Genomic DNA, 26,512 nt, shown 5'->3' with positions numbered 1-26,512 from the left:
GATATTAGTATAGTTTTAACAGGCCCTTCAAAATCGCGCATTTATTATCCGCGCAGAGAAAAATTCAACATGCGAGAAACTTTTTTGTTATTGCTATAATTGTATCACATATATCGAATGAATTGTGACCAAAGGACACAAAAATGTTCTTCAGAAGGAATTTTTAAGAAATGGTCTCTTGTTTCCTTTTTTTTCAGCAGCTGAAGTAAATAGCGCGATTTCAAGAATAAGTGTACACGCAAAGGAATTATTATGTTTCAAATAATTTATTGTTAGTAATCGATTTTCAAATTGTGTTTGTGAGATTCAAGAGGAGTATTTTGCATCAAAGATTTTGTTTCGTCGTGTAATTTAGCAGAAGATGAGGCGATGTTAAATATAAGTATTGAAACATTCTAAGATTTAGAAAACGACACAACAGTTACTTCTGAAAACGAAAAAAAACGGCACTGCCTATTCCTTACAAGCTGTACTTTTTACTAAAACTGCTGTAAGTTGGATAGAAAATGCTATTTTTTAAAACTTCCTTATTCAAAAGGTTATTTTTATTTATTCATAGAATGAAGATGAAAGCCTAGGATACTTACCAGGCCTCTTAGGCGGACAAGACAAATTTCCCATTTCACTTTAACACGAGAAGGTATAACTAAAATAAAATAAAATACAAAAAGATTTACTAACATCGTTTTATCTTCAATACTTTAAACCTATTTTTAGTGTTATTAAAAATTAACGAACACCATAATTTGATTGTGTGTACTATTGACAAGCTCTCATTGAAATTTCGTGGCTCTATGTTGAACGGATCCGGAGTAAAAAAATAAATAGTGGAGCCGCGCACAGATTTTCCATAAGCCGTAATGTATTTCATATGACTCCTAACGTCACGTGACTTTTTCGAGCGCTCCGGCCTGTAAGTATCGTAGGCCTCGGATTAGGTCATCTGAACTTTCACCGCCTGCGGTTTGTTTTCCGATCGGTGGGAATCCAGCCCAACGTCTCTGGAAGAAGCATGAGTATCCCTCATTTAGGACAGCGACGGGGAAATTTTTAAGGGCAACGTTGTGACCATTGTGAAGGATTACGAGTATTTGGAGCAGCGCTCCAGGTCTTATAATACTAAGTTGAATTCAAAAATCCCCTGCAATAACAAATTGTGAAACTATTTGTGAATTGGACTTGTTAATTATAGCACAGATCTACACATACACAGATTGCTAACCTTATGCATTTTTTGGGAAACAAATTTAGGTATACTTAAAAGCACCCTCTATTGCGGAGCAGTATAAACATGTACCGTTTAAAACTGTAATATGACGCTTATGGATTTATGCGTTAGATGTCGCTGAAACAAAATTAAAGCGCTAAAGTTTGCACAATTCGAATTCCTTAATATTCGTATTATTACAGTGGTATGATATGATAGGAGGTACGTTGAGCCATAATTGTTTAATTTAGCACTGGAGCTACTCATTCGTCGTAAGGGAGTTATTAACAGCGGGTCCCTGTGGTCATAGATACACACGAACATAGGGCAGGTCCTTAAAGAATCGTGAAGGTTTTTTGAAGTTGGCGGAAACTATTTGCGGCTTTAAAGGTCTTGACAGATTGCTAACCGCAAAGGCATACTTACAAACTATGTATATCTCTGCCATCATTAACGTTACACTCTTTACCACGCCGATAAGATATAAGATAGGGAGGTTATTTTCGAAAAGTTGATAGTTTTCGAGTTGTAAGCACAAAACTGCTAAAAAAAATATCCTTTTCAACTTTTTTGTATTTTTTGTAGATCTGTGATTATAGTAACAAATAGGTATAAAGGATGTCAGACGTGCCTTTTCTGTTACCAATAAAAGTTCGTCTAAATATAATTTTTCTATTTCGGTGTCACAATGATGATTTTGTACAACTGTTTTCGGCCGAAAACAGTTGTACAAAGACAGTGATTATAGTCGTTTTTTTTGGTAACTCATCTCTTAAGTTGGCAGTTACTAGTTAGTACAAGTAGGTACTTCGTTGGGTACTTCCATGTTTGAACTTCAAAATGTCAGTCTTACTACGCTGCCAACCTAAAACTTAACGGCATAAAAAGTGTTCCCAACATAAAACATGTTAGTTCTAATGTTCCCTATAGTTTCTGATAATGATTTTTTAAATTAAATTAAAGCACTGAAATAGAAAAAATAGTATGAAAATCGCGTGTTACAATGCTTTATTGTAATACTCCTATCATGCGGTCGCATTGTAACACTTGTCTTTCAATATACTATTGTGTTTAGTAATTTTGGTATTTTATATCACACCTCAAGTATTTATTTTATTCATTCTATATTTATATATTTATAGGGACCTACCGATAAAACCGAGAAGATTGTAAATTGAATTATGTAATACAACTCTCGTAGTTTATTCTTGCGCTGCACTCCAAAAAATTTTCCACTCGATTGACTCGACTTCAAAAAAAGTCACATCTTTTCTACAACGTATTTACCACTATTTACCTTTTAAATATTGTAAATCTCATTAATTGAATATCTCTATATTTATAAAGCCCATCTACAACGTTTTCAAATAACTCTATACACCATACATGTTCCATGTTCATTTAACTAGAACTAGAATATACAATGGTTATACTAAGCAATGAATAAGCTTATAATCTTGTAGGTACGCTGCATGTAATGTACTATGCGATTACTATTATAAATTCAGAGCATGACTGAACAATTCAACGAAATACGAATAGATGTGTTTTCCACAGCTGCATCGGAAAGAGAGACGCCAATTTCATTATGTGAAACGTTGCTACACAAATCACCACCGGTCTATTCACCGAGAGTTATAAAGGTACGCTATCGTTGTTTGTACAACTTGATCGAAGGCACTAATGGTCCATTAGTGAAGGGTGTGCATGTGAAAAACTAAAAAAGATATTTTTCGCGTTGTGACAAGTTTGGACTTTAATGATAGCATTTAGTTGTGATTCCGCCAGTCGGAGTCATATAGCTTTTATGGATTACCTTTACTGCAAATGACCACGTTCCATTTATTATATTGGCACGCAACGAGAGTATGTGTTTAGGAATTCGGACTTTGACACCTAAATGTAATATATATTGCAATGAAAATGGATTTAGAGATGTATTGTATTCGGTTTAATCATTATTATACCCTCAAACTACTTAACAATATGTGAAGCTGTCCTCCGTTACCACGATGCTGTAATACAGTTTTTCAACACGGCAATTTCTGAACTAATAATGCATTTCAAAAGAAACTGAGCTTCATTTCACGCTTTGTATATTACTCGATCCATCCCGCTAATATACAGGGTGATTCACGTAGCCCGTTCGTTGCAAGTTTTTAAAATTGCAGTTGAAATAGCATAATCGACCATTGCGAAATTAAATTAAATAATTTCACGATGGTGTCACTGCCCTAAAGAAGAGGCACCATCTTGGTCTTTTAAAATAGAAAAATACAATTTTCTATTTTTTTTGCGATACTTTATTCTGAATTCAATGCAATTAAGATAGCTGCCTGTAGTGATGTTAAATTACACGTTTTTTTAAAGTGCGTAATATTACGTGTAAAATTACCAATTGTTTATGGTTTTATGTAATTTATGTAACTTCCCATTTTTTTTTAAAAACCGTAATTTTACAGTAAAATTACCAGTAATTTATGTTTTTTATGTAATTTACAAATATTTTTGTAAAATTACCTGTCATTTATGTTTTTTATGTTTTTTTTAATATTCTATAGACCTTTTTGAATTTTGTGAGTGTTTGAAAATAAAAACACTTGTTAAATTATATATTTTGGTGTATTAAATAAAATACCCAAGCAGTAGGTATTTCGCCATCACGCGTCGTTTGGAGGAAGAATTTCCAGATCCCGAATTAGATGCTGTATCATCTTCATTAAACCAAACTAGATTCAACGGTGAATCGTTTACGTTGGTAGTACCGTTGATGATCTGTGGTAGTACCGATCAAAATGTATCAAATAGGTAGGTATTACATTTTTGTAACTTACAAAAATTACGGTTTTTTAAATAAAAAACGTAAGTTACGTAAGTTTCATAAAAGACATAAATTACATAAAAAAAACCGACCTCTTGTAAGTTACGCGTAATATAACCGTTTTTTATGTAACTTACAAATCGTTATTTTACCATCCACATCACTAGCTGCCTGTCATAGTTTTTGACACGTCAATTTTTCCCTAAAATTTGAAGATGCAAGAGTCCATTCAAAAATTCACACGTATCTTTCGAGATAAGTGAGTTTCCAGGGCTGCTGAGATTTTTCATAGTTAGCAATAAAAAAATGTCAAAAAATCTTCAGTTTTCAAATTGCAACTACTATTTCTGATGTCAGAAATGAATGTAATTTATTATTTTCCATATGTATGGTCTTCATGGTTTAGTTCATAGCAATTTGGGCGAATGCCACCGAAAAATGTCTGACCTTCTACAATCCGTCTGATTGAAGTGGATGGAACTATTTAAATGAGAAGTTCAGAAACAAATGGTTTGAAGGATCTCAGTAGTCAGTATCCTATTGCTACCTCTGTTCGTTATACTCTCGCGCGCTTATCTCTCACACGCTCGCACTCGCTGGGATTTACTATACCTACATTTTTTAACTTCGAAGACGTCTGCCACTATTAAAGTTACACTTAATATCGTCTGCCAGGATATATTTAAAGTAGTGACAAAAAGAGGAATTTTTTTATGTATAATGTTTATACGGTCCTCATGGTTTAGTTGAGGGGTGCTTTTCCCTACATTGAAGGGCGTCTGACGCCACGAACGCTGCACTTGAAATCGTCTGCCATAGCATATTTCAAAACTATGGAAAAAATGAGATTTCTTTGTACAAATCTTTTCCGTGACCCTTATAGTTTAGTAATTTAGTTGATCACCTAAAGAAGTCACTTATTCAGCGCCGCCCCAAGTAATGCTGCCACTTACGACTGGCAGACGAGTGATTTTATTTCTAGTTTTCAACATACTTTCAGCCTTTATTGTGAAATATTTTGTCGCTTATGGTTTAGTTACTATGTACGCTGCCTCCCGGTCTAATACCACCGCTATAGTAAATTTTGTATTGTATTTGTATACGCAGAGACGGATTAGCACAGCAGTGTGCCCTATTCCTTACTGATATTTTATTATTTATCTAATACTACTTTTACTACTTTAAAGAAGCAATTTTTGTGTCATTGGTGGATACTTAACTTTTTCTTCTTCTTCTTCTTCTTCTTCTTCTTCGATCGTTCGAAATAAGTTTATTGTTAAAAATATCGACAGTTTTAGTTACAATTTCACCACTACAGACGATTTAAATAATGTATCCCGCGACTTATTTAATTCTCGAAGAATCCCATGCAGTTTTTTAACGCATAATGAGTAATTCGCTCGCTCTGCATATTTGCTTCTGTACCGAAACCAAGACTTTATTAATTTATGGCTGCAATTCGACACTTAAGTATTTTAAATTTTCTCGTACGGTAAATACCCTTTGGAGTATATTAAAGACGCACTTCTCCGGTTATTAATTCAACGTACAATTTTCCCACTGCAACTTTCACTTTTTTCCGAACCAAATGAAAATGTCTAAATTCCCTTTTATTTAAAATCGTACCCTTTTCCACACTCAATGATCTTTCCTTAATTAATGAATCAATTTTTCACACTCACAATCGCGAATTAACTTAAAAATGGCTAAATTGGTTAATATCCCTTGCGCAACCAATTCCGCATGGCTCATCTCTTTTCAGAACCGGAACGCCCAGCGAATTCCACATTGACTTTATTTCAAAATGAGTTCAGTAATATACTATACCACAGAATATAGTGTAGCGTACTATTTATTCTGTGACTATACCCCTGTTAAAACGGATGTAATCCTATTCCTATGCCAACTACCTAGACGCCCAAACCAATTAAAGAACAAAAAGCCATTGTAAACCCCTGCGTAAAAATGTGAAACGTATTATTCATGGAGATTTGAAAAACATTCGAAAATTCTCTAAAAAAAAAAGGACACGCGCTAAGAGTAAGTAAAAGTTCAACAAAAAAATTAATAATCAAAATATTATTGAATAGTCTATGAATAATACTTCATAAATATACCAAGAATTCTTGGCTTCCTAAGTTTCTTAGTATCTTTTAACGTATCGCAGTCTGCGAAAAAATTGTAAAAAGATTATCTAATGGATTTTTCAATGATAAATCAACATTTTATGAAAAATGTCCGTCTGTCGGTCTGTTCCTGCTCTAACGCGACACGACTTTCTTTCTTTCTTAAAGTTTATAGCAGATATAATATAGATCTGACGATATTATGGTTTTTTAATTTACTTTGTTTTTTTTTCAAATTGTTTGTTGTAAAGATATTATAGTACACTTGTTCAAGTTCATAGAAATATAACAACCCCCAAAAAATTAACGATTTATACTTTAACCATAGTACACAGTATAATTTAGCTGCTTTTAAGTTTGTAATAACACAACTCTTATTAGCACTTAGGAAACACATTACCTAAACAGCATTTCTATGGATTAAGAATTAAACAAAATAGGAGTGTTCAAAAAAGGGCTTTCAAGAAATTATGGAGTAATGAAATGAATTGATCTTAAAATTCATTTCTCTAAATGTAAGCTTTAGTATATTTCGTTTAACTATATCCCTGTGGAAGTTCAGTAGTTCATCTTTTATAATAAACGACATATAAAATAGGAAAATTAGCAAACAACTAAAAAACATACCTAAATGAAAACTGTGCATATTTTAAACACAAATGTTTATTTCATATAATTTTACTCCTGAAGTGGTCTTCCTCTGTCTCCAAGTTAATAACTTGTATCCACAACTCATATTAAATTTAGAAACCAGCATGAAATTGTTTTATTGTTTCACTCGGGGGATCGTTTTAAAAGTGGAAGTAGAGATTTTCATTGTTTGCCCAATGTTTACTCATCAGTTCGTAACTCAAGCTCGAAACCATTTTGAAAAGGGAGCGAGAATGAAATGTTTTAAACACATTTAAAACTTTTAACTTTAGGAATTTTATTTCGGTTTACTTATAACCACGTTATTACAACCGAACACGGCGTTTATAAAGCAGGAAGAAGCGGAATCAGCCTAAATAGATTACATAAGCATTGAAAAGAATAAAAAATGACCTTCTGTTTGAATATAAAACGAGTACATTCGAGAAATCTTAAATTTATGTCCATAGCTGACATATCGATTTAATATGCAATTTATGGCATTTCCAAACCAGGTTGCAATAAAATACTTTTGAAGATGAAACGGAGGATAAATTTGGAATTTATATACCGGTCATTACATATATCTCATATAAACGCAGTTTTTGTTATAGGTACTACTTTACGTGATCTATGGCAGAAAATAAATTATTTCCCATATACAACCCCTCACAAAGGTGAGTAGCGTGGCTATTATATCAATAATCATTGCAGATTTGGCAAGATTTGTTAGCAATGGCGAGTTGAGCTTATATCATTATATCAAGCAATGTTAAGGCGTTTAATTAAATCTAACTGGTAAGGGTAACCTTTAATTAGTTAAATGGTGCATACCAGAAGCTATCGAATGTTACACGATAAGGTAAAAAAGAAGGAGAAAGACTTCATTTTGGAGCTACCATTAATTCACGTAAACGCGACACACGCCATAAAGTGCGCATTAAAAACCTACATCTCTCAACAAGCCCGCGTTAAAATCCCTTAAAAATGGAACGCGCCCTAATGGCAAATGAGACCTTAAAACACTAGAACATATCTTTAATGGCGTTTATTAAAATTAATGTAACGTTCCTCGTGAGGCTTCTGATACAACGTAATTATTTGCTTGAATGGCCGTTTAGGTCGTCTACGCATGAAATATGCAGTACCTACTCCCTATTCTTGAGAACCCCTCTTTCATAATTATGCATAAAAGCTAATTCAAGTGTAATTAGGCCCTCGACAACCTTTCTTACTAAATATAACGTAATTATGTGCACTTCATTTTTATCGTTATCATTGTTTTAAAAAGTCACATTGGGGTACATTCTGGATGACTTTGCGAAATACCTACTCCCATTAATTATTAAAATCCATAGTAGCAATTATCTACGACCGAAATAAAAATTGTCCAAATCGGTACTGTAGGTATCTACATTGCGGCTTAACCTGCCTGCCACTTAATCAATCAATCGACCTGAAATAAATTACATTTCTATTTTTCATCTGAAAATGTATGGTACAAAAATATAATTCTCTTGCACCCCCTCTATATTATAAGCATTCCCTCAAAAATTATAAACTAAAAAGGGCATCAAATGAAACAGATGATTCTTCATTCTAATGACATCTGTCACTCTTATTTCAAATGGGACGCGGATCACGATATAAAATGACGTTCAGAACATCTGAGAATGCGGTTATGGAAACGACCGTGGTCCGTGACAGTAGAAGCTAAGCTTGCTATTTTTGACATCTAAGTTAAATTCCGAATTGTCAGAAGCTTTACAATGTTATGGCTTCTGCTATTAAATTAATTGTTCTATTACGATTTATTAATTTAAAGATATAAAGATACATAAGAAAAGAAGTATAGCGTGTAACTGAATAAATTTTAAAGGGCTGGATTTCGTTTTGATTTACGCATAAATAAATGAGTTAAATTGTATAAATAAAATAGACAAACTGGAAGGACCGGAATACAAAAACATTCACCTATTCTGATGCAATCTGTCTTCCTTGAGGTAAGATTGACGGGAATTTGACAATATCGGGAAAAAACCTCTATGAATTGTTGCCCCCAAAACATGATTATTTATGTGATATAAATACACGTCTATAAGATGATGATTTTTAAAACACAAATAGCCCAGCAAATCTAGGTTAAATAAAAAAACATAGCTTTGGAATTCTAAAATGTTCTTAGGACCTTCCTCTTGAATATACCCAAAATCCCATATGTAGGGGATGCGCAACATACCTACCGCTACTTTGTATTTTAAGTCCCTTTTTTCGGTTTTTCCTCGAAAAGTGTCAACTTTTTCATAACCAATGAAAGCTCATTAAATTTCCTACAAAAAAGTACAAAAGAGTTATTTCAGGCTTCTCCACCCACAACTGTATCTGGTGGTAACCCTTTTAGCATGCTGCATAACTGCACCAAATCCATTGCAAATAAATCAACTAGTGTTTTATTAAAGTACAGCGAAGTGATGAAGTGGTTCACGTGAACGCTTCTTTCTAAGGAGTGTTGGAAGAAACATGGGGTTTAATTTTACATTTAATGTGTTAGTAATTGCTTTCAATGTTGTCACGTGGGTTTATGAACACAGTACATTTAGAGTCTTGTGTAATCTGAGCAAGCCGAGTGTGCGATTTAAAAAAATGGTTTGTTTGTGAAAATAAATGCAATTAAATTTTGTTTGTAAATGTATTTTCTGTGGTCTTTTTAGTGACAAATAGTGGGGTGACAGTCTCATTTATTTTTTTAAGTGTTAGCCCTGAAGTTCTCCGTGACATTTCAGTGTTTTGTATTTTTGTGTTAGCAATATTGTCTTTCAGCCCTAGACGAAAACTCTCAACTAATCCTAAATTTGAAGTGCAAATATTAATGAACAAATTCATCATTTTCAAGCTACTGAAACAAATAAGGGTGTATGTACTCTCTATCACTTTTAATACAGGTGTAAAAAATTAGTTTAAGATATGATTATTTTGCGAATGGTGGTGTTGAAGATAAAATGCGAACCCGCTGAAACGGCAACCCACCAATTGGAAAGATACGCAACGTAGGACAAAGCGTTGAATAAATGTGTCTGTCGGTAGCGAATTTCCTGAAAAATAAAGATTATTTTCGAGTAAAGTATCTCCCCGGACAGTTTTAATAGTCTCTAGTGACGTGTCTATTGACCTCTTCTTGTATTATTCTTTTCAGAGAACTGTGCCAGACATTTTCTTTGTTTATCTTGGTCTGCCCCTTAGCTCTAAGCTTAACTTTTCCCCGTCGCTCTTATGAACGTATTTGCAGATATTCAAGACAAGTAGATATAATTAAATGTTGCTTTTCATGTGAGATTGTACAGACGCAAAAGAAAATTGGTCTGTATATAGTAGCGAATGTAAGAATATAGTGTTAGAATTTAGACACCTTACATACCTACATAAATCAAGTTGTTACTATCACAAATACTAACACTTGTTGCACGAGCGTGTGTAACGTCTGTTTCATTGTAGTATATTGCCTTGCGTATCTCTAAGAGTGAAATTTCCATGTCGGTTGTACTTACACTAATTTATCTTGACGTATTTTTAACAAAGTCAACAATTGATTAACTGGGTAGGTATATTTGGCACCTGCATTGAAGTACTAAGAATTGCGATCTACTGCACGTTTAATGTGCATTTGAATATTGTTAACAGGTAAAACTATTTCCTCCGCTGTTTTAGAGAATAGTCTCTACTATCCTTATAGGTAAGGAAGCTCAGTAAGAATTACTACTGTAGATGATGCAGTGTCAAAGGAAAATTCATCTCCAAATTCACTGAACGGAAAATTCAGAATTCTATCCAGTAACGACAAAAGTTCTATATGAAAATTGAAATTTTATATTAAAATACGATTTCCGGTAAAATTTAGTACAAAACTCGTCAGTAAAATGACATTACCTGTACTCGGCCCCAAAGAGGCCTCGCACTTTTGTAATTCCATATTTCTTCGCCAGTAATGTGTCATTTTCCGGACTTTTATGTAAATAACTATTACCGTCAGTATGGAAAAGTAAACTAGCTTTATGTCTTTCTCTCAATAATAAAACAAGAATTCAGAGATCTAATAAACCAAAATCTAGAAATTGAAATCTACGATATTCTAAATACTAATGTAGTACAATATTAAATGGAGTATTTTACTATTCCACAAATTGTGCCACTATAGTGAGTCAATTGCAAGAGAGAAAGTGAGAAATTGCAATAGCACGACTTATGCTAGCGACATGAAAGAAAATGGTTATGTGTGATTGTGTTCAAGCTTCCGAAGGACTAGGAAAGCGAGCTTGTTTAGGCATAATTTAGCTACTTTTTCGTGAAAAAAAAATCAAACCATTATTATTATTTAATTTTTTTTAGAAAATTAACCATTTCTGTCGGAATGTCGAAAAAAAATGGTACGCAGTTTACATCGACAAAGTGGACAACATCGTTATCGGAATGGAATATACAAGTATAACATTTTTTTCGATCCGCCACCCGCAATCAAATCCCTCAGAAAGGGCAATGAGAGAGTTAGGTCGGTTGTGTGAGGCGTATTCTAAGGATCAGCATACGAAGTGGGTGTATGAACATTTTGAGAATTTTTTTAAGTCCTTGATACATGAAACAACAGGGTTTTCCCCAACGGAATTACATCAGTTTGGTTGTGATGGGGTAAAAATGTTGCCTAAAGTCATACGAGGTCCTTTGGCTGACCAACTATCTCCAGAACATAAAATCGTGTTACATTAATACAAAGCAATATTTGTAATTCTCTTATTTATTTTACCTAGTTTGCTGATGGGACATAATGAATCTTTGGTCCCACTTGCTGAACAGGTGTTTGATAATGCAGCGTGAAGAGTGATTACAACTTCTAGTGCAACTTACTGTGCATGTATGTTTGTCTATTTTCATATAATTTAACGTGATCTACATCATGCATGAGTGGAGTTGTTAACGAGAATGATTTATTTAATTTTATTTTGGTTTTCCTCCTACGTTATGCAGTATTTGACACATATATAACAACAAATATCTAAATATTAGAATCTGAGAATAAATGTAGTTTTAAGCTAGCGTCTAAATAGTAAATATATCCGAACGTAACTATATTCCATATTTGCACAAATACACTAAGGATTATTAGGAGACGAGAGTTGTAATAGTTACATAATTTACTCCGCAACCTCCCCATTAACACAATGCGTATTCGAACTTAACCCGGTGCCTATTGATCTCCTAAAATGTATACTTTCATTGATCTTGAACTCAAAACGTTGATTGTAACAGACTTTGGTGAAATACGTTCGCACAGTTTCATTGCTTCCACCGTAGACCTAATTTGTATTATTCTATTACGTTTCTCTCTCACGTTCTCCCCTTCATATCCACTCAATATTATTAAGGCATAATTTGAGAACGCATTAAACATTAAAGATGCGTCAACGGTAGATGGAATGTGTAATCCTATACATTAGTAGAATTTCGGAATCTTTGCAGAAGGAGACAATGGTAGCGACGAGGGTGCAAATGTTCTAATTAACAATGCGCTTGTCTATAATAATACTTTCTAAGTAACGCATTTATTAAATGCCGATGTATCCATTTATTGCCAATGAATTGTAATTGGCAAAAAAAATCGTTTCGTTCTTATATTTAGTGTCGGAATTTGGAACATTTTTCTTTTTTTGACATTCGATCAGTTTTGTCTTTTAACACTTATTTTTGGTTCCATAACTTTTAAATGATAGCATTTGGAAATATATTCCAGTTTCCAGTTTTTTGTTATACATTAATTATAAAAATTGAATTAAATGAAACAAAGATGCGAAAGAATCATTAAAAACACCTCCACAAATGAAGTTAGGAGACCTTAAAGTTGCGCTTGGAAAAATAATTTCGTTTCAGCGTGTGACGTCACTTGACCATTTGCATAAGATGCCTATTCGTTCGCCTAGTACGTGTACTGTTGGTTATTGGTGCGCCGCCGGCACTCGATTAGGTCAAATGACGTCAGAGGCAGTACAGGCCTGAGACCACTACTGGGTTGCGCACTGAATATACGTAAACTTAAGTATGTAATATTATTGAGTAATTATACTTTAATGTCATTGGGTTAAATATTGTATTATCAACAACATGAAACTAGTCCATTGAATAGATAACAGTAGGGCGAGTTATCTTAAGAGAATTCCTTTCCGTTATGTATAGAAAAGAGTTTCTGGTAAGCTATGATTTGGGAGGGCGCGAGCTTCTCTTTCAAGGGAGAATTTTTTAGGACAAGTTTCTGGGAGAAAAATGCTCCAAAGGCGAATCCTCCAGAGTTTCTGCAATTGAAAGCGAATATTTGTGGGGTGTATCTTTCATGGTCGAATATTCCAGAAGCGAGTTTCCCGGATCGTACGGGGACGGGTCCACGTCAACACGTGGTAACGTTAGACTGAGAGCTTTGTGAGATGGCACATAATACCATCATACACGTAAATATGCTCTCATCAAAGAATGGTAGGAAATATAAGATAAAACGTTCGTTTAATATACTTATATTCAATTGTTTAACTTAATCTACTGGAAAGTGCTTCAGTTTAGATAATTATGGATTCCATTTCGTTTTAGCCGGCTTTTCTTTTAATATGCGAACCTGGCCTAAATTGAACGTCATTAAATAACAACGAATTATCTTAACAGGTTGGGCGAAATTAATTTAATTGCAGCGATTTAAGAGCCTTTACAATATTGAAGTAGGTTCTTGGTGTCTTTTATGCCCTGCCATTATTTCCAATTCAATTACTTGGCAAATTTAACTCCCGCACAGGTATACCACATCATTCTGCTGAGAATGTCGCAAGAATGCAGGGCATGTTTGAATTTTAAGCATTTCAATACGCGTTGTATGTTGTTTTGGACATAAAACACAGGTTGGAGATTGAAGACGGGGGAGACTGAAAACTTGTATAACTGTTTTGATAAAGAGAATGAGATATCAAAAGCCATGTTAGTGTCTACTTCGGGACGCAAGTTATGACAAGGGATGCCTTCCGGTGGAATGCATTTACACATTACTATCATATAACATTGCCCTAACTTGTTGTATAATGCCCACTAACTCGTTCCGTTGAAATTATAGCCTGAATGAAGCTTTTTAGCGCATTTCCACAAAAATAAAAAAAAAATGCGCTATTGTGGCCACTTTGTCCGTCCGTCCGTCCGTCCGTCCGTCCGCTAACTTTGCGACGCTACTAGTTTTTTTATCTTAAGAGCTATTGTTCTACTTTTTTCGCTATTTGGTTCGTTATGGTGTCGAGTCTTGTACCAAGGAAGGAATTTTTTCTGTACCGCTTACAAAAAAGTTATTGTAAAAAAAACAAAAAACCGTTTTTTACATGTTCCATAATTTTACACTTTTGCCGTTTATTAACGATCCTAGAGATCGTTTATAATTTTGCATTGCTATCTGTCGCCTGCCGGGTGGTCTCTCCGTCTGTTCCTTTGTCTGTCTGTCCATCTATCTGTCCGTGTGAACGATAACTTTGTTTAGAAATGTTCGATCGCTTTTACATTTACATCTCCGTTAGTTATGAACTGAATTGCATGAAATTCAATATGGGCATAGATTTAGCCATATAATACGCAATGCCAAAAGTTGGATCGAATCGATTCAAAATTCACAGTGCCCTTTTCGCATCTCGACCATTTATAAACCGAATTGCAAACTTTTTTACTTATTTACTTATTTTTTTAAGTATTTGAATGAAATTTGATACATAGGCACTTGGAATAAAGGAAAATCAAACGCCAATTTCAAAATTTGGTTTTGCGCATGCGCAGTGCCAACTTTTTATTTATGGAAGAATTTAAACGAAATTTGATACATAAGCACTTCGAATAAAGGAAAATCAAACGCCAATTTCAAAATTTGGTTTTGCGCATGCGCAGTGCCAACCTTTTTATTTATGGAAGAATTTAAACGAAATTTGATACATAGGCACTTGGGATAAAGGAAAATCAAACGCCAATTTCAAAATTTGGTTTTGCGCATGCCCAGTGCCAACTTTTTTATTTATGGAAGAATTTAAACGAAATTTGATACATAGGCACTTGGGATAAAGGAAAATCAAACGCCAATTTCAACATTTGGTTTTGCGCATGCGCAGTGCCAACTTTTTTATTTATGGAAGAATTTAAACGAAATTTGATACATAGGCACTTGGGATAAAGGAAACTCAAACGCCAATTTCAAAATTTGGTTTTGCGCATGCGCAGTGCCAACTTTTTTATTTATGGAAGAATTTAAACGAAATTTATCCATAGGCACTTGGGATAAAGGAAAATCAAACGCCAATTTCAAAATTTGGTTTTGCGCATACGCAGTGCCAACTTTTTTATTTATGGAAGAATTTAAATGAAATGTGATACATAGGCACTTGGAATAAAGGAAAATCTAGCGCCAGTTTCAAAATTTTATTTTGCGCATGCGCCGTGCCAACTTTTTTATCTATGGAACTATTTAAGTGAAATTTGATACTTAGGCGCTTGGTACAAAGGAAAATCTTAGTTTATTAGTTAGTTATAGTAAATTAGTTTTAAAATTTAGGTTTGCGCATGCGCAGTTCCAACTTTGTTATATAGAAAAGCATTGAAATGAAATTCTTCTCATAAACTGAAATTGAAGTAGCACGTCAACAATGGATTGCCCATGTGCAACGCTATCTTTCATATTTGTGGCCGGGTTTTTACGATTTTAACAGAAGTTGCATCTTACAAATGGGAAATGAATGCAAGTGGAAATGCGCTTTATGTAAATCGTTTACGATTACTTTTTAACTTGTTGATATCGTTTGCAATGGGTAAATTTTGTGTCAGGAGTAAAATTCTTTTGTGTGAAGTGCTAATTGAAATCGAATGCGAACAAGCTCTTTATACAGAGCGGTCCATATGATGGAATACATTCGTTTTTAGTTTATTATGGATGGACTATTGGGAGAAAAACCTGTCCATTTCTATCTAGATTTCTATTCTTAATTTCACATTTTATAGTATGAAAACATTAAACCTATACCGGTAAGTTCGACAAACTGAGAGAATGAACGGATAAGCTGTAAGGTGTTGCCGTTGATTCCATCATAATGATTCCAGTTTACCAGTTGGCACTTTTCTTTTTCAAAACCACGACATGGTTTTGTTTGAACTTTTCCGCCACACTTGTATAGATTGATCCGTCTATCACTAAATATGTGATTTAATAGGAGCGGTGGTGGGACATCAACTCGAGAGTGCCAATTAGTCTCACCTCACCTGCATTAAACCAATGCAGTAGTAAATTATGTTAGCATCTATACATAGGTATGTACAAGGAAATTATTATCCAGATTAGGACAAGATAAAATAGGGCGCAAAAAGATTTAATTTACACGATAATAGGTTTCCTGGTGCATAGAACCTCAAAAACAAATAATTATGTAAATGTTAAAATGCGTGCTTTGCGATAGGTAGCTACTCCAATGCAAATAATGCGGTTGATGGGTTTGAAAATCCCTTCTCGAAAGGAAGTGTCCTAGTTTCAATGGATGTTTGAATCGTGCGCATAAATTTGTCGAAATGAAGTGGAAACTTTTGAGGAAGCGTAAATATATTTAACCCGAATTTTAATTTTGCAGCCCACGCAAAAGTAAACGAGCTCTAGTTTATAATAATTTTGGTTTGAAGTACCGGAAAATTAAATTTCATTAAAAGTAAGTTTATTACACCAATTCTTACAGTTCATTACGATTCCCATTAACTGCACAATGAAGGGCTTTATAAGTTTAGAATACAATATCTGCCACATCCCTGCCTGAAAGAACGCTTATTTTTAATTTACTGCAATTTTAAGGAAAGTTTTAAACACAAGAGCGATAGTGAACAATATACTCTACGTAACTTACAAAATATATTGAAATTCTCTTAGAAACAATTAATACCAAATGAAAAGCGGTAAGCAACAACCCTTGTCAAACCAATCTCATAGCTGCTGAGCAAATACTTGAACATCATGAATTTTAAATGTCAGTAGTTACTGCCGCATATCTTTATCTTATTTTCAACAAGGCAATTTGTGCCCACCATGCATTTTGTAACGCATTTTCAAAGCCCTAAAACCAGAAACGCATCCTGAGCGAAAAGTCATTAGAAGCGCAGCGCTACTATTCTAGCCACGAGCGTTACTAGGTATAATATCTGTTTTTAAAGACGCGTCCCAGTTATTTTCTGTTTCCTTCCGAGTCACACTTTCTAATGGAAATGTGTTAGACAGTGAATAATGTCAGAGACAACCTTCTGCGGTAACAACAACGTACCTATGTCTCAAAAGTTTGGACACATTGTAGTTAAAATAACGATAGTGACCTAACTTTGAAAACAACAATTTCTTTAATATCTTTGGTGTTACAGTTGAAGTTTAGAAATCGATTGCTTGCAATGAAATAGCGTATAAAATCATCGAAATAGTAATAGCTCTAGGGTGGGATATCCCATGAAATATTAATAGCATGTATATACGAATGGAACGTACAAAGGACGTGAAAAATACCACATTTTATGATTTTTGAATCCATCTAAAACAGACAGGCTGTTAAAACGCTCTACAAGATAGAATCCCTGATTGGAATCCTTGATGCGGCTGGAACAATCACATAGTCCTTTTATAACGATGTAAATAGTTTTATACTGATTCGAATGCTCCGTTGTGACGATTTTAAACGAGAGTGACTCGATCCCTTCTCAGTTCCACGGAAAAGTTCTGTGTTCAAAATGTGAGAATTCCTGCAATGTCACATTTTAATAAACATAGGCATACTTTTGATATCACCAGTAGATGTGTCTCGTCCAGATACTTTCGTTTTCAAGACTTTACCAATAGATTTGTCTAAAGGTTTACTTGGCACCATGCATGCACGTTGTACGAAAACAATATCTCAGGAAATAATACAGGGGGGGGGGGGAAACAACAAAATTTGATGGCCGTCTGGCACACCTTCAAGGTATAGGCTAACTATGACAAAAAAATTCCAGGAAAATTCCGCTGAAAGTAGTTAAAAACCACAGATTAGGGTTCAAACGGACGTATGTACAGACGGACGGATCAAACGCAAACATTAGCACATTTTTTACTTCTTAAAAATGCGCTAAAAAACTAAACTCTATAGATACAACCAGATGGATGCGTAAACATCTGTTTCTTAATTCGTTGAGAAGCTACAATTCTACAAACGAACATTTCATTCTCATTGCCAATCAACTGCTTCCTGGGGGACCGCTATTAGTGCAATTTTGTAAATTTATTTGTAAAAAGGATAACTTTTAATCTCACTCTTGCCGACCGGCCGGCCGGCTGGCTGGCAGCAAATGCGGGCTCATAGAAGAACACTTGTAGAAAGAAGACGAGTGTATATGTCGTAGTCTTTTAGTGAAATCCGTCATTTCACGAAACGCCTAGTCATTTATATGAAACTGTGGAACAGTTTACTTTCCAGGATCAAGCGATTGGATTCCCTTCCCATTAGAGATCGATAAATGGTATCCTTATCGATCTAGAAGGGGAAGGGAAATTACCCCACACGTACAAATTTTCAGCGTTTCACTAAATGACTAGGCCTCGGACTAGGCGTTTCGTGAAATGACGGATTTCACTAAAAGACTACGACATATACATACCTACCGGGGCCGTGTAACTAACAACTTTAGGGACGGGGCTATTTATGATGTGGGTCGGCGACATCTGCTCACCATCCCCGAGCGTGCTATACTAACGTGCTGATTTTTGTTGTTCCCTATCCTCTTCTACACTTTTGGTCCGATTATTTTCAAATTGGTGTTGTCGAAGAGATCTTATAAACGCGCACAACTCCTGCGTGACGAAATTTGGCTTTGCGCATTCAAAAAAATAGGCTATTATATTCGTTGGTTGGCTGACTGTCCGGCTGAGATCTCAGCAATTAGAATAGCTAAAGACTTCAAATATTCACTAAAAGCTTTCTGCTTTGTCTATTTTGAGTTAGATTACTCGTGAAATCAATAATTCTATACTTTGCTAATAAAATACTGTTCGCGATATTACCAAAAAATGCGCTTTAATCATGCATATGCTGATGTACAACTTGTGTAAAGTTAACCACCTTTTGCAAGGCGCACGTTTTCGATGGGGTCAAAACTGACTAATGGAATACTTAAAAAAAATTATATATTAGCAAACACCGTAAGCTAACTCGTTTTTATTAAATCTAATATATACACAATGGAAAACTTCATCAAACGTAATGGAATACTAATCTGCCATTCAAAAATGCGCGGAGCCTCTTCGATTTCACTTCGATAATTTTTTATTTGGGGGTGAAACATGCATTTTATTCTTAACATGACCCCCTACAACAACACAACAGGATGAGAGCCTTGATTGCTAATGTATATTGATACAATCGATGAGAAATTTCTCTAATTATGTGTGCGAGTGCACCATTATTAACGTTCCGTTGATGACAAGAAATTTTATCCAAATGGGGTGTTCTCATTTAAATACGGGCGGACGAATAGATGGACGGACAGGCGGACGGGCGGACAGACGGACAGACACAGCAAAATTATAAACTCGCTAGGAGCTTGTTAATAATGATAGAGAAAGAAAGAAAATGAGGAATAAAGGATATGAGAGAACAGAAAAAAAGTACAAAAGAAAATGTAAAGAGACCAACCTGGAGAAACGTACAAAATACGAAGAACAAATTAAGGAAATAAAAACAGAGAACGACTTTTAAAAGATGATGAGCACAGGAAAAGGGAAAAATCAGAACAAATGGGAGAGAAATACAAATAGACGATTAGAAGCAACACTTTATTAACCCTTCGGTGGGCGCGCAATTCGAAGTTACACGAACGGGCGCGCTGCCGCAATTTGCCGCATGTCCATATTTCATTGCCAATCACTCCAACTCCAATAGTAGATAACCATTCATATTTATCAGACACATCAGATATTGTTATTTAAAAAATCAGAAACTAAAAATATTTGAAAAAAACAAATTTAAACCTGAAAATTAAAAAAAAATTAATCCACGCATGGTGTATAATAAAGACACCATGCCCACACATTACACAAATTAGCTTTGTTCTGCTATTCTTATATGATTGCCACAAATCGATCCATATTTTCAAAGGAACTGCAATTGTATATCTTTGGGGGAGGGAGAGGTGAAAGGAGCAACAATTAAAGAGACTGAAGAATGATAGAGGGATGATATAGGAAATAAGGCTTGAATTTTCGCCACAGACAGTATCATGGAGAAGATGAGGAAACTTTTATATAAGATATGAAACGGAGAGGGACTACCGTAAAAATGGAAAGAAAGGTTAATAATTCGGAATCACGATAATGGCGATGACAGCGTACAGAATCTATGAAATGGTATTAAATGAAAGGTTAGAAAGCGAAATACAAGAGTGGATATGATGTTGGAGGAAGCACAAATGGGATTCAGATTTCAGAAAAAAAGAAAAATACCCAGTGTTTAGTTCTTGTCTTGTCTTGATTTTTCCAAATGGCGTTAACAAAAATTGATGGATTGATGTGTGCACATCATATGTTTAAAGTACACAATTTTGAATTAAATGAAACTTTTAGAACCTGCAATTTATCTACCTCGAAAATGCTCACGGCCTGGGATACCCTGATGCATTAATAGTGTATTGGCACTTGAAATGAACAACAATGTCGCCTTTAATTGGTTTTACTTCATGTTATCATTTCTTAAACAACACACTGTACAGAATGTCCAATTGCCCAACGTCGAGCTGAATCGGCGGGTGTTATATTGCAAATTAACGTGATTAGATTTTTGAAAATTCGTACATAAGTGTTATTCAATTATCTCGTTTCAGTGAGAATACTCTTTCTTATAGATAACATAATTTATAATAATCTTTCAAGTTTACATTAAATTTGGAAGAAATATTTTGTGTAATTCGTCATAGGCATAAACCCAACGATGTCAATTAGGTATTTGAGATTTTTTGAAATTTTGAGCAAATGTAGCCCGTACAAAATAAATTGCCTTTCGGAATACAAGTACGATATACCCATTATATTTATGATTCGCATAAATAAAATCCGTACCTGGGTCCTGACCCAATATATAAAAACTGTTCAATAGATTTAGACAGGGTGCTCGGGAATTAATGTTAAAGTCCTTAGTTTTGAAAATGTAAAAAACTTAATTCTTATAAATGGAAACCAACTTCTTTTTTGTGTATAGTGAACAATAAAGACGCCCTCTTATATCTAGGTTGAACGGTTTCTGCAGAATGTGGATCGGATCGAGAATATAGGTTTGCATGTTTTCCTGAGCATTGTGTATTATATAGCTATAGGTAGATTTCATTTACGCAAATCGTAAACATTATGAACCTACTTGCTGGCCATGCAAAAAGCAGTTTAGTTGCTAAAAATAAACAATTTCCGAAGATACCATTCATTAACCCACCCCCGCGCCCATTTTCAAAAGCTCCAGTGGAGGCATGCGTATGCAAAATTTGATACAGTCCGAAACAGCATGTTTGATGAATAATATGAGGAGTTAAGGCAACAAAATCTCAAGCTGCCTGGCATACCTTCATTTATTTAAAAAAAACGCCAAAAACAGTTGACTATTTACATTCTAATATGACTGAACTTACGGGGAATCTATATGGCACTTATGTAATTATTTTATGCAGTTTTTGGTTTATTAACATCGAACTGTGGTCGTTTTTATGGAAGGGCTGTATAATATAAAAAAGCGATAGTAAAATTACTAATTTTAAAGAGTTTTTGATAATACCTAAAATGTATGTGGTTTCTGAGTTGCTGTCGATACATCTTTGGAATGTTTGTGTTAAATGGGATATCATACTTAACTTCCAAAGGCGACTCGACAGCAACTCATTTTTGATCGCCCGTTATGTATTACAAAAAATTCAGTCCAAATACGTGTCCGTAGCAACGTCAGACGCAGTGAAAAGAATTATTTTTATTCGACTAAATGAAATGTGATGCATTTACTTTCGAAGCAGTAAAACAGACAAACAACATGACAAATAACTCCTAAATGTGAAATAAATTTAAAGTAAATTATCTACGTCTACTTTTATTAGTCTACAACACGCGCAATTTTTCATCAAATCCGCTTCTCCCACTTCAAATTCGTAGCGTTCGATCGATACGTTTGCGACTTGCGATACCGTAACCACTTCCAACCAGTCAATGTTAAAACTGCATGCGTTACCAACGTTCACGTAAAAAGGTTCCTTTTCGTTTGTGCTCCTAATATACACGTGCAAAAGCATATGTATTAAAAAATGAAGGTAATTGGATAAAGTATATAGATTTTTAATTATGTATTTATTAACTTCACTAATATTAATCTGCGTTAGCTGAAATATGTTTTACGAAAAAAGTTGAATATTTGTAACGGAAGTGCAAATTTGAGGTTATAATGCATGTGCACGCCTAAAATTTCATTTCATTCTCGTTTTAATCGTTAGGGATAATCTCATTACGATGTGTTTGTGCCACTCAATAAATATAATGAAACCTTGCCAATAGCTGCTTGATGTAGTATCTTTATATTGTAGCTAAACGTGTCTTTCCCGGCAACGGGTTGCCAAAAGCTGTTTGAAGTTGTTGACGAGCATAAGCTGCGTATGTTTTATGAGAAACGTATGGGCGCAGAGCTTGAAGCCGACCCACTAGGCGATGAATGGAAGGGCTACGTTCTTAAAATTGCAGGGGGTAATGACAAGCAAGGCTTTCCGATGAAGCAAGGTGTCCTCACAAATGGTATTACTATACAATTCGCTTTAACATTTTACACATGGGGATATTGCAGGACGTGTTCGTTTGTTACTATCTAAAGGACACTCGTGCTACAGACCACGTCGTACAGGTGAAAGAAAACGAAAATCAGTACGAGGATGTATCGTGGACGCTAATCTGAGTGTATTGGCCTTAGTTGTCGTTCGAAAAGGCGAACAGGTATGTTGCAGCAGTATGATGCGAGATGTGTAATTAAACCTTTCTATTTCTAGGAAATTCCCGGACTTACCGATACCACTGTCCCACGCAGATTGGGTCCTAAGAGGGCTTCTCGCATTCGCAAGCTGTTCAACTTGACCAAGGAGGACGATGTACGTCAGTACGTAGTGAAACGACCCCTGCCTCAGAAGGATGGCAAGAAACCACGATTCAAGGCACCCAAAATTCAGCGATTGATTACTCCAGCTGTATTACAGGTACGAACGTTTTAACATGTCTTCGTGTTTGCTTATGTGATTGTTCTTTAGAGAAAACGTCATCGTTTAGCTCTCAAGAAGAAGCGCTGCTTGAAACGCAAGGAACAAGCTGATGTTTATGCCAAGAAGATGGCCCAACTTAGGAAGGAAACCAAGGCTAAGAGATTGGAAGCCAAGCGACGTAGGTCTGCCAGTTTAAGAGAAAGCAAGTCGAGTACGCAAAGTGCCCAGAGTGCTCAAAAGTAGGCCTAAGTCCAATGTTTTTAATGATTTGTATTAAGGTAGTTCAATAAAGCTTGTATTACCTTTGTTTGTCCTTTTTTACCCTTATCAAGTGTACTAAGTTGGTTTATAAGTTTTGCTCAAGCTGTTCAGAACCTGGGAGAAAAAGGTACAATTCCAGGAAGTGAAGCTTCATGATGGGTAGTATGTTAAAAAAGATTGAGTAGAGGAGGGGACAAACATTTTTCAAAATTCCGGGTTGAAAGCCAGTTTCAAAATTTGCATTTGGTATTTAGGTATTTCCTTTACAGTTTAAAAAAAATTTTCTCCTAAAATACGTAATGGAAGATTAATATCTGACTTAAGTGTAACAATAATGAATCAGTTTTCATAAAATTTATTGATCCAACAACAAAGTAATTATTGAAAGATTTAAAACTTTTGTGCCTTACAAGACACAGGGACAAACTACAGGGTCTTAAAGTGTGTAAAAAAAAATAAGGTGGTAGAGGGGATTAAAACAAGCACTTTTTCCAAATGAACCGAAGGTCCAACGTGCTTTGTTTGGGAGCCACTCTCAAAAAATGGTAAAATTTGCATTTCTTTAATTTTTTTCTCAGCAACCATAGCAGTTAGAAAGATTGGTGGCACCTCTGTGAATAGGTTTTGGGGTAAGCCCTTTTCGACTTTGAAAAAATTGTTCAAAATTCCTACCACGAAAGAGCGCACCCCTAAACGGGCATACGAACAAAAATTCTGATTTCGACGAAATTTGGTATCTGGGGGTTTTTGAACATGAAAAAAACGAATCTGAAATTAGTTTCTTAAAATTCGAAAAAAAATTTACTTTTTCAACTTGCAAATTTTTTTCTCAGTTTTTTTGTAAGTAGGTAATAAAATCTGGCACAATTTTTGTAGGTTGTACCATTGTTTAAATTTTAAACAATGTTGTACCCAGAAAAATAAGGCATTTAAAATATTTTAATAAAAATTCTGTTATTTTTTAAAAAAAGATCGATGCCGTTATGTCGCTCTAACATTTTTTTTAAATCCCGGTCTGTTATTTTTCGTTTCCGTATACCTGATGTATCCAAAATACTATTTACATCTACGTACGTACCTACAATACAACAGACGGAAAAAAATTTATGTACTTTAAAAGTTGCTTAAAATGATCTAAAACGACATTTGATGAATCTTTAACATGCCCAAAAATGCCTCCAAATACCACCAACTTTTAGTCATGATTATGTAAAATTAAAAATATCAAATTCAGCTCGATCATGACCTAAAGTGTAGTTTCATGGTCAGGAAGAAAATTGGGGTGAACATGTTTGACGTACTGCACTGTACGTACCTTTAGGGATATAGTTGAAACTGACATACAGGACGTGTACCTACAATTCGAATCTGTCGGAGGTATGGGAATCGCATATCTATATAGGGTAGAATTCGGGTTTTACGAGGGCAAAAATGCATAGGTGACCTAGATATTTAGCTTGCACGATTTTTAGTTTCTTAGCTTGAGCAAGGTATACCTACCTATATTAATTGGCGCCCGAAGTTGACTAGCTCTCGAAGACGCGCGCGCGCGCCTTGCAAAAGGTTGTTAATTTCGCCCCTAGGACAAAAAACAAAATTCCGCCACGCAGGAGTTATGCGCCTTTACAACACCTTTTTGAGTTTCGACGACACCAATTTGAACAGAATCGGACCAAAACTGTAGTAGAAGAACTACGCCCGAGGATGGCCCCCAGATGTGGCCAACCCCACATCATGTAGTCCTGTCCCTAAGGTTGACAAATCACACGGCCTTGTACACGTACACCCGGTTGCCTTTCTACAAGGGTTCTTCTACGCGCCCACATTTGCTGCCAGCCACCCAGCCAAAGTGAGATTAAAAGCTACTTTTTACAAATAAATTTGCAAAAATGCGCTAAAAAAGCTGTTCCCATGCGGTCATCCACTCAAGTACTGACCGGGCGCAACGTTGCTTAACTTCGGTTAGACCAGAACCGGTGTTTTCAACGTGGTATTACCGTTGTCGAGTAAATTACTGTTCTAAAAGGGAAACAATTTCAGAATCTTTTCATTAAAAAATAGCACACGAAAAGGATGCAAACGCTATGCGAATTTCACGATTTGGGGCTTTGAGTACTTTGTAAAAAACCGTTAATCAATTTTCTCATGCTTCACGGAAAATGCGTCAAGATCGCAGAAGAAAAATGCGTTGAGTCCCGTGTTAAATTCTCCGTCAAGTTGAAACCAGTAGTTTTCCTGCGATAATGTTTCCAATAATGATACAAATTAGGCATGGGAATTTTTTTCGATATATCGATAGGTATCGATAGTTATCGATACCTATCGATATGTCGATAACTATTGATATATCGATATGTCGATAACTATTGATATATCGATATGTCGATAACTATCGATATATCGATATGTCGATAATTATCGATGTATCGATATATTGATAACTATTGATATATCGATATGTCGATAACTATTGGTACGATAAAATTATGTTATTGTTGAGATTTCAACGAGCGCTACTATTTTTATTAATAAAATCCATTTTCGGGTTTACTCTCGTGTAAATTTACTATTTTTAGTCGCTCGACGTTTCGGAAAGTTAACTTTGCTCCCTTTCTCAAGAGAAGCGCTACGTCACATCATCATCCATGCCAAATAAACGCAGTAATAAAATCTTTAGAAAATAGATCTTTTCGTCTTACTGACGATTGCTCAAAAAAAGAAGCACTTCAAAAACTTGAACAAAATGTTGCATCAAAATGGCTACTAAAGATAAAATAAAGAAGACAATCAAAGGGTGTAATCATGGTCTATGTATCGGTATCTGACTGATGGTTACAGAGGACCAGTCACAAAAAAACAGAAAAAGCTAAGAACACTTCAAATTTAGATATACAGTTTCAATTGATTGACATTTACGAAATCTAACAAAAAACTCTTGATAAAGGTAGCAAAGAAACGTCGAGTAGGTAACTATTAATAGTCACTTTACACGAGAATAAACCGGAAAATGGATTTTATTAATAAAACTCGATAAGATAACTATCCCTGTCGATAACTATCGATACGTCGAATATTTCTCTCAAATGAGACGTGCAATTACCGCTTAATTACAGCGGTAATTGCATTGTAGAAAGCTAAAGAGCCCTGCGATAATTGCAC

The 26,512-nt window shown here is 35.0% G+C and overlaps 1 protein-coding gene across 1 annotated transcript; it reads left to right on the top strand.

The window, feature by feature from the left end:
* Positions 1 to 22,020: 22,020 nt before the first annotated feature.
* Positions 22,021 to 23,398, top strand: LOC116159471 (40S ribosomal protein S6-like). Its single transcript, XM_031472446.1, has 5 exons — positions 22,021 to 22,162; positions 22,433 to 22,637; positions 22,687 to 22,832; positions 22,886 to 23,089; positions 23,141 to 23,398. Exons 1-5 carry the CDS (start codon positions 22,157 to 22,159, stop codon positions 23,333 to 23,335), a joined length of 756 nt encoding a protein of 251 aa, XP_031328306.1. The 5' UTR covers positions 22,021 to 22,156; the 3' UTR covers positions 23,336 to 23,398.
* Positions 23,399 to 26,512: the final 3,114 nt, after the last annotated feature.

Source organism: Photinus pyralis, unplaced genomic scaffold (assembly GCF_008802855.1).
Source record: "Photinus pyralis isolate 1611_PpyrPB1 unplaced genomic scaffold, Ppyr1.3 Ppyr1.4_LG1, whole genome shotgun sequence".
Taxonomy (NCBI): Eukaryota; Metazoa; Arthropoda; class Insecta; order Coleoptera; family Lampyridae; genus Photinus; species Photinus pyralis.
The sequence above is the reverse complement of the archived record's forward strand: the minus strand, read 5'-3'. Positions and strand labels throughout refer to the sequence as shown.

Coding starts and splice junctions, on each gene's coding strand:
- LOC116159471 (XM_031472446.1), top strand. Junction 22,638..22,686: donor GCAAGGTGTCCTCACAAATG/GTATTACTATAC, acceptor GGGATATTGCAG/GACGTGTTCGTTTGTTACTA. Junction 23,090..23,140: donor TTACTCCAGCTGTATTACAG/GTACGAACGTTT, acceptor ATTGTTCTTTAG/AGAAAACGTCATCGTTTAGC.